A 12,754-nucleotide genomic window follows, 5' to 3' on the forward strand; every position below is an offset into this window, starting at 1 on the left:
TCTGTTTCGTTTTTCTGCACGCCTTTATTCTCAACATGTTTGTCCAGGATATTGGGTTTTTACCAAGATTTTCATTAAAATTTAGAGGGAATAAATTTATATTTTTATTGAATACATTCAAATGCATACATGAGTTTTTTTATTTTTGATTGGATTCCTTATAAGTTGTTTTTGTTTCGTTAAATAATAAATAAGATACAATATACGTAAGATTAAATTTAATAGCAGCATTTTGTTTTGTTTTGTTTTTATGGTGCACTTATCGGGGTTTTTATATTATATAAGCAATATATAAATAATAACTATTATTCTTCATTCATCATTTATAATTTAATTATTAAACCTTACAATTTTATATTTATTTAAGCGTTAAATAAATGTTGCGGTGTAAATGTGTGTGTGTGTGTGTTGGTTTATGGTGTTTTGTTGTTGCCCTACCTAATTTACTTCTTCTTCAAAGTAAAGAAAGACCTACGCTTTGGTTCGTCCTTTTGCGATGTGGCTGGTAACGTCTGGGATCTACTTTCTGCAACAGCTGCCGAATCAGTTTGATTCTTCAGAGCAGAGACCCATTGTGACATTTCATTATCATCATGGGCTTGCAGTAAGAACTCACCGCCGTTTGAAAGCCTATGAACAAAAAAAAAAATACAAATGTAAAGCGTTGAGTTTTGTTACTGATACAATGTGGTCTAAAAAAAACTTACTTGACTCTTAAAACATGCTTCTTCTTTGTGTAGTCGCTGGCAATTTCAACAGATGCCCCTTGCAAGTCATATACTGGTTCTCCGCGGAAAGTCAATTCAGGATTACTCTTATAACCCTTTTGTTCTTTGAAGAATGAAATGCGACCACTTCGAGCCACTGTATATACCTTTAATTGTTAAAAATTATAAACACGATGTTATGTTCCATCATAATCATTAATATTCGATTTTTAACTGTACATACCTTATCCCAAGATCTGTTTGATGCTTTCTTTGTGGTAGACTCCCATTCATGTTTTCTCGTTAAATAGCCTTCATGAGCTTCACCTGCGGCAGCTGTCGCCCGTTCTGCAAAACATGTTAATTTTAGTTGAAAATATTCTGCCCATATACATTAAACTATTTATTTCTATCTAAATTTTTCATTTGTTGACAATAGACAACATGATTTAGAGCATCAGAGCATCTTCATTTGCTTGTATTTATTTATATGCAATACCTGTTTGTGTCTCAGCCGTACGCTCAACTTCAGCGGCAGTATCGACCACAGCTGTGTTCCACGAAGCATTGAAAAATGTATTTATTATGAAATAATTTACTAAGAAATATGGTTTTCAATGTAAACAACAAACATTTGGTACAATAAAACAACCACACAATCATTAAATTTTAGATGCATGACTAAATCCTTAAGAGATGTAAGAAGTAAAACCAAATTAATCGATTGCTATTGTTTGCTTTTTGCAGACTGCAACATCACACTAGAGTCCGGATTTTTATACAAAATCAAAATTTTCATATCTTTTATGCGGTGGTATTTTCCAATAAAAATTTTTTTTGACAACTTATATGTATGGACTAGAAAACTTCAATTCAGCTGGTAAATATGCAATAAACCAACGCATTTGCCAAATAAAGATGGCAACAAGTAAGAGCGTGCTAATCACATTTGTCGAGTTCTATGTACAGTATGTCTTTTTAAGCAAACATAGAATATTCAATAAGAATTGTTATGCTATTGGAGCTATATCAAGTTATAGTCCGATTCGGACCATAACTGTATGCTGAATATTGTAGGAGTCATTATGTAATATTTCAGTTCATTCGGATAAGAATTGCGGCTTGTAGGGGCTCAAAGGGCAAAATCGGGAGATCGGTTTATATGGGAGCTGTATTAAGCTATTGATCGATTCAGACCATATTAGATACGTACATTGAATGTCATGGGAGAAACCGTTGTAAAAATTTCAGCCAAATCGGATGAGAATTGCGCTCTATTGGCTCAAGAAGTCAAGATCCAAGATCGGTTTATATGACAGCTATACCAAATAATGAACCGATGTTTATCATACTAAACACAGTTGTTGAAGGTGATACCAAAACACTACGAGCAAAATTTCAGTCAAATCGGATGAGAATTGCGCCCTCTAGAGGCTCAAGAAGTCAAGGCTCAAGATCGGTTTATATGGCAGCTATATCAAAACATCGACCGATTTGGACCATACATGGCGCAGTTGTTGGAAGTGATACCAAAACACCATGAGCAAAATTTCAGTCAAATCGGATGAGAATTGCGCCCTCTAGAGGCTCAAGAAGTCAAGGCCCAAGATTGGTTTATAAGGCAGCTATATCAAAACATGAACCGATTTGAACTATTTACAATCCCATCCGATCTACGCTCATAAAAAGTATTTGTGCAAAATTTCAAGCGGCTAGCTTTACTCCTTCGAACGTTAGCGTGCTTTCGACAGACAGACGGACGGACATGGCTAGATCGTCTTAAAATAACAGGACGATCAAGAATATATATACTTTATTATAGGGTCTTAGACGCATATTTCGAGGTGTTACAAACAGAATGACGAAATTAGTATACCCCCATTCTATGGTGGAGGGTATAAAAATTTAGATTTTGAATACAAATCAGGACTCTAATCATCACCATAACTTTTACTTGTGCAATAACAACGAATGTTTTACTTTTTCAATAAGAAAATAATCTTGTACAGAGATGGCTAACAATTTGATAGAAATTTTCTCTAAAGGTAGGTATTAAGTTTGTGTTTGGTTAGTGTTATCATAAAACAGATGTGAAAGCGATTTATAATATAAAGACTATTAACGCCAACGCGACGAAAATTTCTTTTTTTTATCATCACGCTTTTAACGATCGCCAAATTTCAACTCAGTCAAGAACTTTGTACTTTTCACAGATTTTTTTACAATTTTTTATGTGGACTTTTACTGTGAAAACTGAACTTAACACCCACCTCAAAATCAAAATTACATAAAAAATTGTGTAAAAACAAAAATTTGGATGAAATTTTCGCCAAAGACTAAATTTTTTGATAACATTTTCTCCAAAGACAAAAATTTGGATGAACTTTTCGCCAGACTAAAATTTTTGATAACATTTTCTCCAAAGACAAAATTTGGATATTTTCTCTAAAGGTAGGTATTAAGATTGTTCACCGTGGAAAATTTTCACAAAACATAGTTTCTCTTATTGTAGAGATTTCCAAAAAAGCGTTCTTTGCAATATAAAGACATATAGGCAACTCTTCCATCATATGTTTTACCATCAGCATTATTTTGGTAAATTGTCTTGTTTGCGTAGTGTTATCGCATAAAAATACAGGTGGAAGAACTTTATTTGCTAACAATTGTTTTTTATTTAAAGATAATGAGAGAAAATGCAACGAAATTTTGTTTTTTTTATCATGTTGAAAAACGTTTTGTTGTTGTTGATGTAGCTGTGTGTTGTACACTGAAGCGGTAGCCCTTGCCGATAATACTCTATCGGGCCAATCCGGTACGTACAACCAGCTACCATGAGATTGCGTTCACGCATTTATTGAGTGTCATATTTCGACGAATGTCACATTTCACATTTTGTTTGTAGTGAAACTCACTGTGAAAATTAACCTTAATACCCACCTTAATGAAAAAATCGCAAAATGTTAACACCATACCGCAAGTAAAAAACAGCAGTTTCACACATGTTCGAACCTAAACTGTGGATTTTAAGGCTCTATTACTATTATACATTTAGCACATGTAGAGTTATACATGTCGTGTGATACAAACGAAACTAACATATGAAAATCACTTTTCAAAATAGCACATGTAATTTCTTTCGATTAGAGCGTGCTCTATTCCTTCTGACAAAAACAAAGAAATCAGATGTTTTTGTTGCCAGTCAAATGAAAGCAACCCCATCTAAACTGTTTTCACAAATTTAAGATTTAACCTGCTTTCTCACAACTTTCAACAATTATTGCTCATAAAAAATCAGATTTTGCTCAAAATTTTAGGTTATGTCATACGAAAATAACATACAGCTGTGAATCGAATGTAAATTGACAAATTGGACAAACATTTTCAATTGCATGTGAATACAAAAAGTGGCCTGTCATAAGACGCGCCTTTACTTGAAAAGAAGACCAATAAATCTGACCATCTTCGTCAGTCTTTAACCAATTTTTTTTTTTTGAAAATTGTGATGTTTGCGTAGTGTTACTTAATGAACGATGCAATGCAATGAACATTTGTTTTTTATCATTTAAGGTAGGTATTAACATCCTTCACGGTGGAAAGTTTTCACAAAACATTGTTTCCTTTTTATTATGGAAATCCTGAAAAAATTGCTAACAACGGTTATGCATTTGAAAGACAATGAACTAAAATTCACGAAAATTCAAGTTGGTCCAAGTTGAGAAACGTTTCGCCCAAATTCCACTCAGTGAAGAACTCAGTACGGCAAATGAAAATGTTTTCACAGATTTTTTTTACTATTTTGACTTCGACAGATTCGTGTCGATTTCCGATTCTACAGTTATATAGAAATTCCCACCATGACATAGCTTCCTATTTTGGCTGCGAAGATCACTAAGAAGCCAATAGTCGCCTGGGTAAAGTTGTTCATAGGTGTCACGTTATGATACCGAAAGCTACACTGACCTCCTTCTTACTTCAGTAATAGGCTCATCTTCTCATAATCCGGACCTCCCCATCGACCGGTTACGCTGTTCCACAGTATTACATGCTCGTTCGTCCGCCACGCCTTTAACTCGGACTGTGTTGATCCCAAAGGCTCCTCAGAGAAGGCGTTAATCTCCTTCTTACACTCCAAGACTGTTCGTGACTTTACCGCCCTGCTGGTTATTGCCCTGGTGGCCAGTTTACTATCCGAAAAGATGTCCACACTCGACGTCCTCGCGTATTCCGTAATCGCCCGAGTCTCCGTCTGCAGGACCGTATTATGCTCAGGCTGTCGAAAACAGATCTTTGTCCCTGGGTTCTCAATGTAGACCCCCAAGTCCACTTTGTCCTCTAGCTTTGATCCACCACAGTTCCGTCAATCCAAGAAAGTGTCTCGCACTCGACGTCAAGTGTCATCTCAGGTATCCGATCGGAAAGCTCTTCTAAACCATCCGGGTTTCCTATCGTTGCCTAGATTATACCGCGATTGTATGACCTGCTACTATCCTCTATCCATTCTTCCATCGCTTTAAGTCTCATAGCCGCAGTGGATGTCTCACACTTAATCTGTATGTCTATGGGTAGTATATCTTAAAAAAGTCTCAAGTGCCCTCCTAGTGGGCGTAATCCATTAATGAAATATTTTTTCCCACAAGTAATGCTCATATACAGTGGCACATATAAGTTTTGTAAATGGCAGCTCCATAAACTAACAGTTAAGTAGTTAATGTGTTATATTCTCTTAATCAACTATAGTAACTGGTAACAATTTTTGGCAACTTGACAGAAAAATTTTTCAATTTTTTTTGTATTTACTTTAATTTTGGAAATTCTGGAAAATTGCTTTCTTTTGAATATGTGTATGCTATATATTTTTGTTGTTGAAGATGGAGCCTTACAAAGGACTTCGATGTCTACTTGTCTTTAATAATGACTCTTTTTGTTGTTGTTGTTGTGTGAGTTTTTAACAACAGTTATTAGAAATAAACACTTACCGGCTGCTTCCTCGGATGCTGCCACATCGACAACATCGCGTCTCTCAGCTTCTCGTTTCGCTTGTTCCGCTGCTTCGGCTGCCGCTTTAGCCTCCATCTCTTCCTTAATGCGTTGTCTCTCTGCCTCTTCCGCCTGCTCTTGACGTTTCTTCATTTCTTTAAGCTCAAACTAAGCGGTAGGATAAATAAATGCAAATAGCATAGACATATGTACATATAAAAAAACTAGATTATTATTCTAAAATATCTATAGGACATACGGTTGTTAAACGCTCAAGTGCACTGAAACGCTCTTCTTGGGCAGCAGCAGATTTTTCAAAAGCTTCGTGTTTTTTAATAAGATTTTCCACTTCATCAATGGTATGACCCAATTCTGATGACAATAGGTATGGTTCTTGAGCTATAAGCCAAGCTTCGGCAACGGCAGCATCTCTAGCGAATTGATATACTTCCAGAACTAAAGAAAGATAGCATAGATAGAAAGTATGACAAGGGGCAGTTTGAGAAATGACATCAAAAACATCATACTTAGTTGTAAGTTTTCCCAACGTTCCTCCCATCTTCGAAGCAATGAGTTTCGACTGTTGTTCAATTGTAGGAGTCTGTCTTTAATGTCGGCAGATGCATAATGACTGCGCGTCAAGAGCTCTTTGCCCAAGGATATGCAAGCCGAAAAGTTGTCTTCGCGTGTATCTATTTCAGCCTTTAGGCTTTGGTGATTGTTCATAAGCAGCTCAACGCCAGAGACATCGCGAGCCTTCTCCGATGTGTTCATTTGTCGCACCAAATCTTCCATCCAGATCATTAGAATGCGTACCATATTAAAGAAGCGGAACAAGTCACCAGTATCGGCCAGCTTTTGTTTTCGTGCATCGCACATAGCTTGCAGGTTCGCCCACGCATGCAGGACCTCTTGTTCGCGATTCGTGATCTCTTTAGCCTTGTCACCGGCATAGGAATCTTGCAATTTGGCAGACTCTTCTTGGATTTGTTGTACTTGCGCGTAGAGGGTGGTTAGATCTTGCATGAAGTTATAGTGCTTACGTTGCAAAGCGGAGACTGAACCAGCATCGCGACCCAATTCGTCAGATACGCCATGTTGCTTTTCAATAATGCGGCTAAGAACGTCTTTGCAGTCATGGAAGAATTTGTGCAATTCGCGGGAAGCGGCAAGCATTTGTGTGCGCGTTTCAATTAATTCCAATAGGTCTTGCCAGGATTCATTCAGATTGTCTTTCCATTCGGCAATTGTGGCTGAATCTGAGTGGCCGGCTTGAATCAGATTGTCGGCAATACTGTTAACCTTTGCTACACGTTCGCCACCAACGGATTCAGTATCGCGGGCAAACTCACTGAAGCGTTCGGACAACAAAGTCACATGGTCATAGTCCTGGCCCAACTCTTGCGAACCGGCGACAACTTCGCGATCGGCGATCCATTGCTCCAAATCGTCCACTTCGCGGTTAAGCATGAACAATTGCAGGGCTTCATTTAAACGGGCACGTCGTTCGCCCGCCAAATCCTTCAGACCGGCATATAATTTGTCCAATTGTGACTGTTTAACAGCTACAGCATCACCGCTGGACACATCGTCAGTGTTGAACTGGCATGCCACCTCACCCAATTGACGAATGGTGTTGGCGTAGTCTTCAATAGACTGTTCCAGATTCTCGTGTTTCTTCATTAGGTTCTGGGCACTCACTTCATCCTTGCCACGATCCTCGACCATCATGTATAGTTCTTGTTCGCTCATCCACGACTCAGCTTCTTGAGCGTCGAAGAAGTATTGTTGTATTTTTTCGGACTCCAAGAGATTTTTCTTGCGGTTGTCAACGGCGTCCTTCAGTTCTTGCCATTTCTGCGTCAAGTCGCTAATTAAAGCCTCGAATTTCTTAGCATCCTCGTGGCCCTCGTCAATAAGTTTACGGCCATTGTTGCATATGGCATTAATACGTGGTTCGTGGTTATCGATTTCGGTGGCCAATGATTGGTTCTTCTTCTTCAGAACGTGCACATTGAACAGAGAGTTGCCGTAGTCCGAAGAGTTGGCAACAGGCAGTTTTTCATCAATCCACAATTTTTCATCCTCGACATCGCGACAAAATTGGAAAGCTTCCTTTTTCTTTTCCAACTGCTTTTGGCGTTCGATGAGAGGAGCCTTTATCTTTTCAAAGCGATCAAGAACCGCAATCTTCTTGGTTACAATTGGTTCAATCTTTTCCTCCGGAACAGTCTTCTTCAAATATTCGGTTTGTTTGTCAATCTCTTCAACTTGGCGTTCCTTGACGGCCATCTGTGTCTGTATGACCTGTTGTTTCTGCATCAAAATGTTGACGGATGTTAGATCATTGCCAGTGTCCGCGGTAACAATTTGTTTCTCTAACTCGGTGATGTAGGAATCAATGTCATCGCAAGTTTGCTGCACGAGGACTTCGCGGTTAGCGTCGAATAGCAGAGCACCCTTCTCTTTGGTGTGTGTTTCCAGGTCTTCGAACTGCTTGCCCAGTTCCTTCAGTTTAGGTTGAATGACATCCTTGAATTCGGGCTTTTCCTTGGAAAGTTCTTCTGCGGCCTTCTCTGCCTCGTAGAGGCGTTCTTTGTTTGCGGCGATTTCAGCTTCAAAAGCTTGATGCCTAGTCCATTTGGAATGAATGGTTTTAGCACTTCGGTAGGTTTCATCCTGAGAAGTGGCATACTTTTCTTGCACCCATTCGGATAGCTCATCCAAATCTTGAAGGAATTCATGAAGTTTAACTTGATTCTTCAACTTCTCGTGCTGCTCCAGGGCTCTACGACGATTATCATCACGACGACTGGCAATGTTTTCTGCTCGCTTTCCAATCTTGTCGGCGTCAAAGTGCTCCTTCTCGACAAGGGTATCTGCAACTTGCAACAGAGTATTGAGTTTATCATCGTTCGCTTCCATTGTGGTAAGGAAGGCTTCATGACGTTTTAGTTGATTCTCGGCTTGTTCTAAATTAACCGGAGTGTCATCCTTGCTAAGGAAGTGCTCTTGTTGGCTAAGCAAAACTTCAGTTTGACGCGCATCGCGATTGAATAATTGTTGATCAAGGCTTTGAGAGAGCAAGACTTGACGGTTCTCCCACATTTGGTGCAATTCTTCCCAACCATCCTTCAGAGCCTTCAAACGTTCACGCAAGAACATGTATTGAGGGTCGTCGGAAGTATTCGATTCGGATGTCAGGCGTTCACCATACTCCATCATGTTCTTATAATCTTCGGTGTAATTATCGATTTCTTCTCGGATTGATTGATGTTGATTAAGCAGTTGTTCGGCTTCTGGCAGCGAGGTTGGTGTATCTTCGGAAGCCACATCGGTTTGTGTTTTGGTCAACCAGGTCTGGAAGTGATCCAAGTCTCTCAAGAACCTGTGCAAATCACCAGCTTCCTCCAATTTGGAATCGCGTTCCTTCAGCATCTGAGTCAATTGCTCCCAGATAAGTTCGATCTGAGCAATGCGGTCGCGTATAATTTGAGCCTCTTCTGGGTGATCGCTTTCAATGCTATCGGCTTCTTTGCCCAAGCTGGAAAGTTTGGCTTGAATGGCGGCCAAATCGCGTTCCATGCCGCTTAAACGTCGCTGCAGTGTCATTACACCGGTAAGATCCATCTCCAAACTATCAGTTTCAGTAAGGATACGTTTCTTATCCTCAATCCAGGAAATTGTTTCTCGGCACTCGATGTAGAACGTTTGCACACCATGAGCAGATTTAAGCTCATCCATTTTAGATTCGGCCTTTTCGCGGAGGTTGGACCACTCCACATTGAGACGATTTTGACGTTCCAGAATTTCATCTGAGTTGGGGTGTTCAACATGCAACAATTGTCTGGCCAACTGGTTGACAACAGCCACACGAGAAGCATTCGCATTCATTTCTTTATCGAATCCTTCGAAACGATGCTTCATGATTTCGACATCTTCAATGTCCTTTCCGGGTGTCATGGTGTCAAGCATCTTAGTCTTCTCCTTGATCCATTGTTCAACGCCATCGGCTTCGGACATAAGTTTGTACAGACTTAATGCGTCAAGCAAGCGCTGCTTGCGCAATTTGCCCAACTCTGTGAGTTCCTTATAACGGGTATCAATGGCTTCCAAACGCTTGTCGACGTTGGCCTTCTCCGTATCGTTCAATTTCAAATTCTCTGCTTGCTTGTGCAAAGCATCGATGACCTCGGCATAGTTCTTAAGCTCGTCGGCAACGTCTTTGTGCTTCTTGAGAAGAGACTGAACATTCGCCTCGTCGCGGCCGACGTCTTCACTGGATACTATGCGCAAAGTGTCCAACATCCAGTTATCGACATCATCAGCATCAGCAAACAATTGGAAGTACTCAACAGCATTTTCTAGGCGTTGACGTCGGTATTTGGTAAGATCGAGAAGATGATCCCATTTAGAAAGAATTTCCTTTAGACGATCCTTAATTCGGTCAGCACCAAAGTGTCCCTCAGTAATGAGCTCGGCACCAACTTTAGCAACATTTTGTAGTTGGGGATCGTGAGATGATATCTCAGATTCCAATGCCTTATGTTTGCTAAGCAACAAGTTTACAGTTGTCAAGTCATGACCAATGTCATCAGTGGAAACAATTTGTTCCTTCTCTTTGATCCAATTCTCCTCATCGGCGGTGTCCCAATAGAATTGCCACAATTTGCGACTTTCTTCCAAACGGCTTCGGCGTTCAACAGCCAAGCGCACCAATTCAGCATAGGCATCTTCCAATTGTTGCACACGGCTGACGATAATCTCAGGATCACATGGCTTGTAAGACTCTGGATCGTCGCTTAGGAATTTCTGTGAATTTTGTACTACAACTTTCACGCGTTCGCCCAAAATATTGATGTCGGCCTCAACCAATGAATGTTTCTGCAAAAGATCTTCAACACCCATCAAATGCTTGCCATAGTCGTCAGTCAACAACAATTGTTTAATTTCCTCCATATTGTCCAGAATGTATAGCATTTCTTGGAAGTTCTGTTGCAGTTGCAGAGATATTTCCAGACGCATACGACGCGCACGCAGGAGTTCAAGCAAATAGTTCCACAAACGCATAACATTCTCTTTGCGCAACAAAATCCGCTTGACATCGTGATAGCGCTCCGATTCCAATTCATCACATACGGCCACAACAGCTTGAACGCGTTCTTCGTAGGCAAAGATATCAGTTTCGATGGCTTCGTGTTTCTTGGCAGCAGCTTCAACGGCGGCCAGATCAAAACCGAAGTTATCCTGACTAACCAGGCGTTGATTTTCCGAGAGCCAAGTTTCACGCATTGATGCCTTGCGATCGAAACGTGCAGCCAGCTGCTCCAACTTCTCTTGGCGAATCAATTCCTCGCGCAGAGCCAGTTCACGTTCGTGTTCAGCCTTTTCAAGGCGCTCCCAGGCTTTGTTGATATCTGAAATCATTTTTCCCTCCTTGGGAGTGTATGGCTTTTGGTTGTTAGCCCTCATTTTGGATTGAAGCGTAAACAAAAGCACTTCCAAATTTCCCTTTTCCACAAACTTTGGTGGTTTTTCAATGGTGCGGTAATTGGAAAATTGTGCCAACTGGCCCTGCACACCCACCAGAGAGTTTTCGAATACACGCTCTCCCAAAGCCTGGATAGTTGTTTCAATCCATTTCAGCAAATCGCTGGTGAAATGTTCATAGTCGTTAATCATTTTGTCATTTTCCATGGCAATACCGACCACCTTGCCAATACGTTTGCCCTGGACAGTTTCTTGCTTCAGTTTGCTGAAGTAGTGATAGTAGGTTACAACATAAGTAATGATTGATTTCTCATCGGGATGCTCGACACAAACATCCTCGGCATCCAAGAGTTTGGCCAAGCCAAGTTTGTCTTCGGCCACATCAAAGGCGTTGTTCAAGTTGTGAATTGGATTTGCTTTCGAAAGTTTTTCGAATTGCACCAAATCAGGACGGTGTTTATGGATAATGGCGTTGAAGGCAAGACCATCACGCCACGATGTTGTGAAGTTACGTACATTAACATTGTGGTAGCCAGCGGTTTTCATTTGACACCACAATAGCAAAGCATCCTTGGCTGACTTAGTTTCCTTATTGTCTACTTCTTCGATTGTTATATCTTGGATCTAAAAAGAAAGAGAATAACAGGGCATCGGGTGGGGGGTTAATTTTTATGGCTCTGAAGTAGCTTTGCCAGTTCTTTAAAGCTTTGATTCGGTATATTGTAACTTACGGTTTAACAAATTTCAATATACTTACTTGGAATCTCAAAATAATGGTCCATATTAAACCTAAATTTAATGATGCATTGCCATCAACAATATCATGGGAACCAATATTCTCCAAATGCACACGCTGCTCACGCAAAAACTGCAATGCTTTGTCCACATTCTCTAAACAGTGAATTCTCATCTTACCCTTTGTGGGTTTAGGCAGTCTTTCGCCGGACAATACTTCCAATAACTTTATTAAATGTTTTCCATCTCGCATATCGACATACAAATCGGATATTCGACAGTTGACACGGCACAGATGCGAGTTTACCCATTTGGTGAAGGTTTTCTTTTGTACACTTTCACGTTCCTCGGCCAAGGCCTTGATACGGGAACGTTCAAAAAGCCGTGAACTAGAGTTACCACCATCGTATTCATATTCGTCGATGTATTCGTTGCCAGGACCCTGACTAGGATCCCATCGAACAATTGAAATGTCCGTCGTCATAGCTTTCGATAGTTAATTTCTGCAAAGAAAGAAAAAAAAACAAAGCAAAATATTGAATGTAATTGCTTTAGTAGCAACCAAAAAGGAAGCATGTCTTTTAAACAATCAGTGTTTAAGTATATAATCGCTTTTGTCCTCCTTCCCACAATCAACGACGACGTTATCTAATGCCGTCATTGGAAATAAGTAGTTCGTGACGTCAGCTATTGGTAGAGCCAGAACCTGATTCGTACATTAGACTAATTAAGTAATCTAGAAAAAAAGTTTTAAGTTTTTGCTATGCCTACTCAAGTGCTGGGATGATCTAACAGTGCGAATATTCTCATTACCGAGGTCCACTGGACAATGAGCACAAGTATGC

The 12,754-nt window shown here is 40.0% G+C and overlaps 1 protein-coding gene across 3 annotated transcripts in view; it reads right to left on the reverse strand.

Annotated features, from left to right (window-relative positions):
• The window catches only part of LOC106083918 (spectrin beta chain), a 31,185-nt gene continuing 18,431 nt past the window's right edge, over positions 1-12,754 (reverse strand). For 2 of the 3 annotated variants that reach the window (XM_013247238.2, XM_013247239.2), the window contains exons 2-9: positions 11,932-12,412; positions 6,212-11,798; positions 5,944-6,140; positions 5,684-5,852; positions 1,207-1,257; positions 952-1,055; positions 708-874; positions 1-630 (exon numbers count right to left, since the gene is read on the reverse strand). In XM_013247238.2, the coding sequence (XP_013102692.2) occupies positions 444-630; positions 708-874; positions 952-1,055; positions 1,207-1,257; positions 5,684-5,852; positions 5,944-6,140; positions 6,212-11,798; positions 11,932-12,393 (6,924 nt within the window). In that variant the 5' untranslated portion in view covers positions 12,394-12,412 and the 3' untranslated portion in view covers positions 1-443. The remainder of the gene's footprint in view (positions 631-707; positions 875-951; positions 1,056-1,206; positions 1,258-5,683; positions 5,853-5,943; positions 6,141-6,211; positions 11,799-11,931; positions 12,413-12,754) is intronic. The other variant, XM_013247240.2, reaches the window with a different exon arrangement.

Source organism: Stomoxys calcitrans, chromosome 4 (genome assembly GCF_963082655.1).
Source record: "Stomoxys calcitrans chromosome 4, idStoCalc2.1, whole genome shotgun sequence".
NCBI lineage: Eukaryota > Metazoa > Arthropoda > Insecta > Diptera > Muscidae > Stomoxys > Stomoxys calcitrans.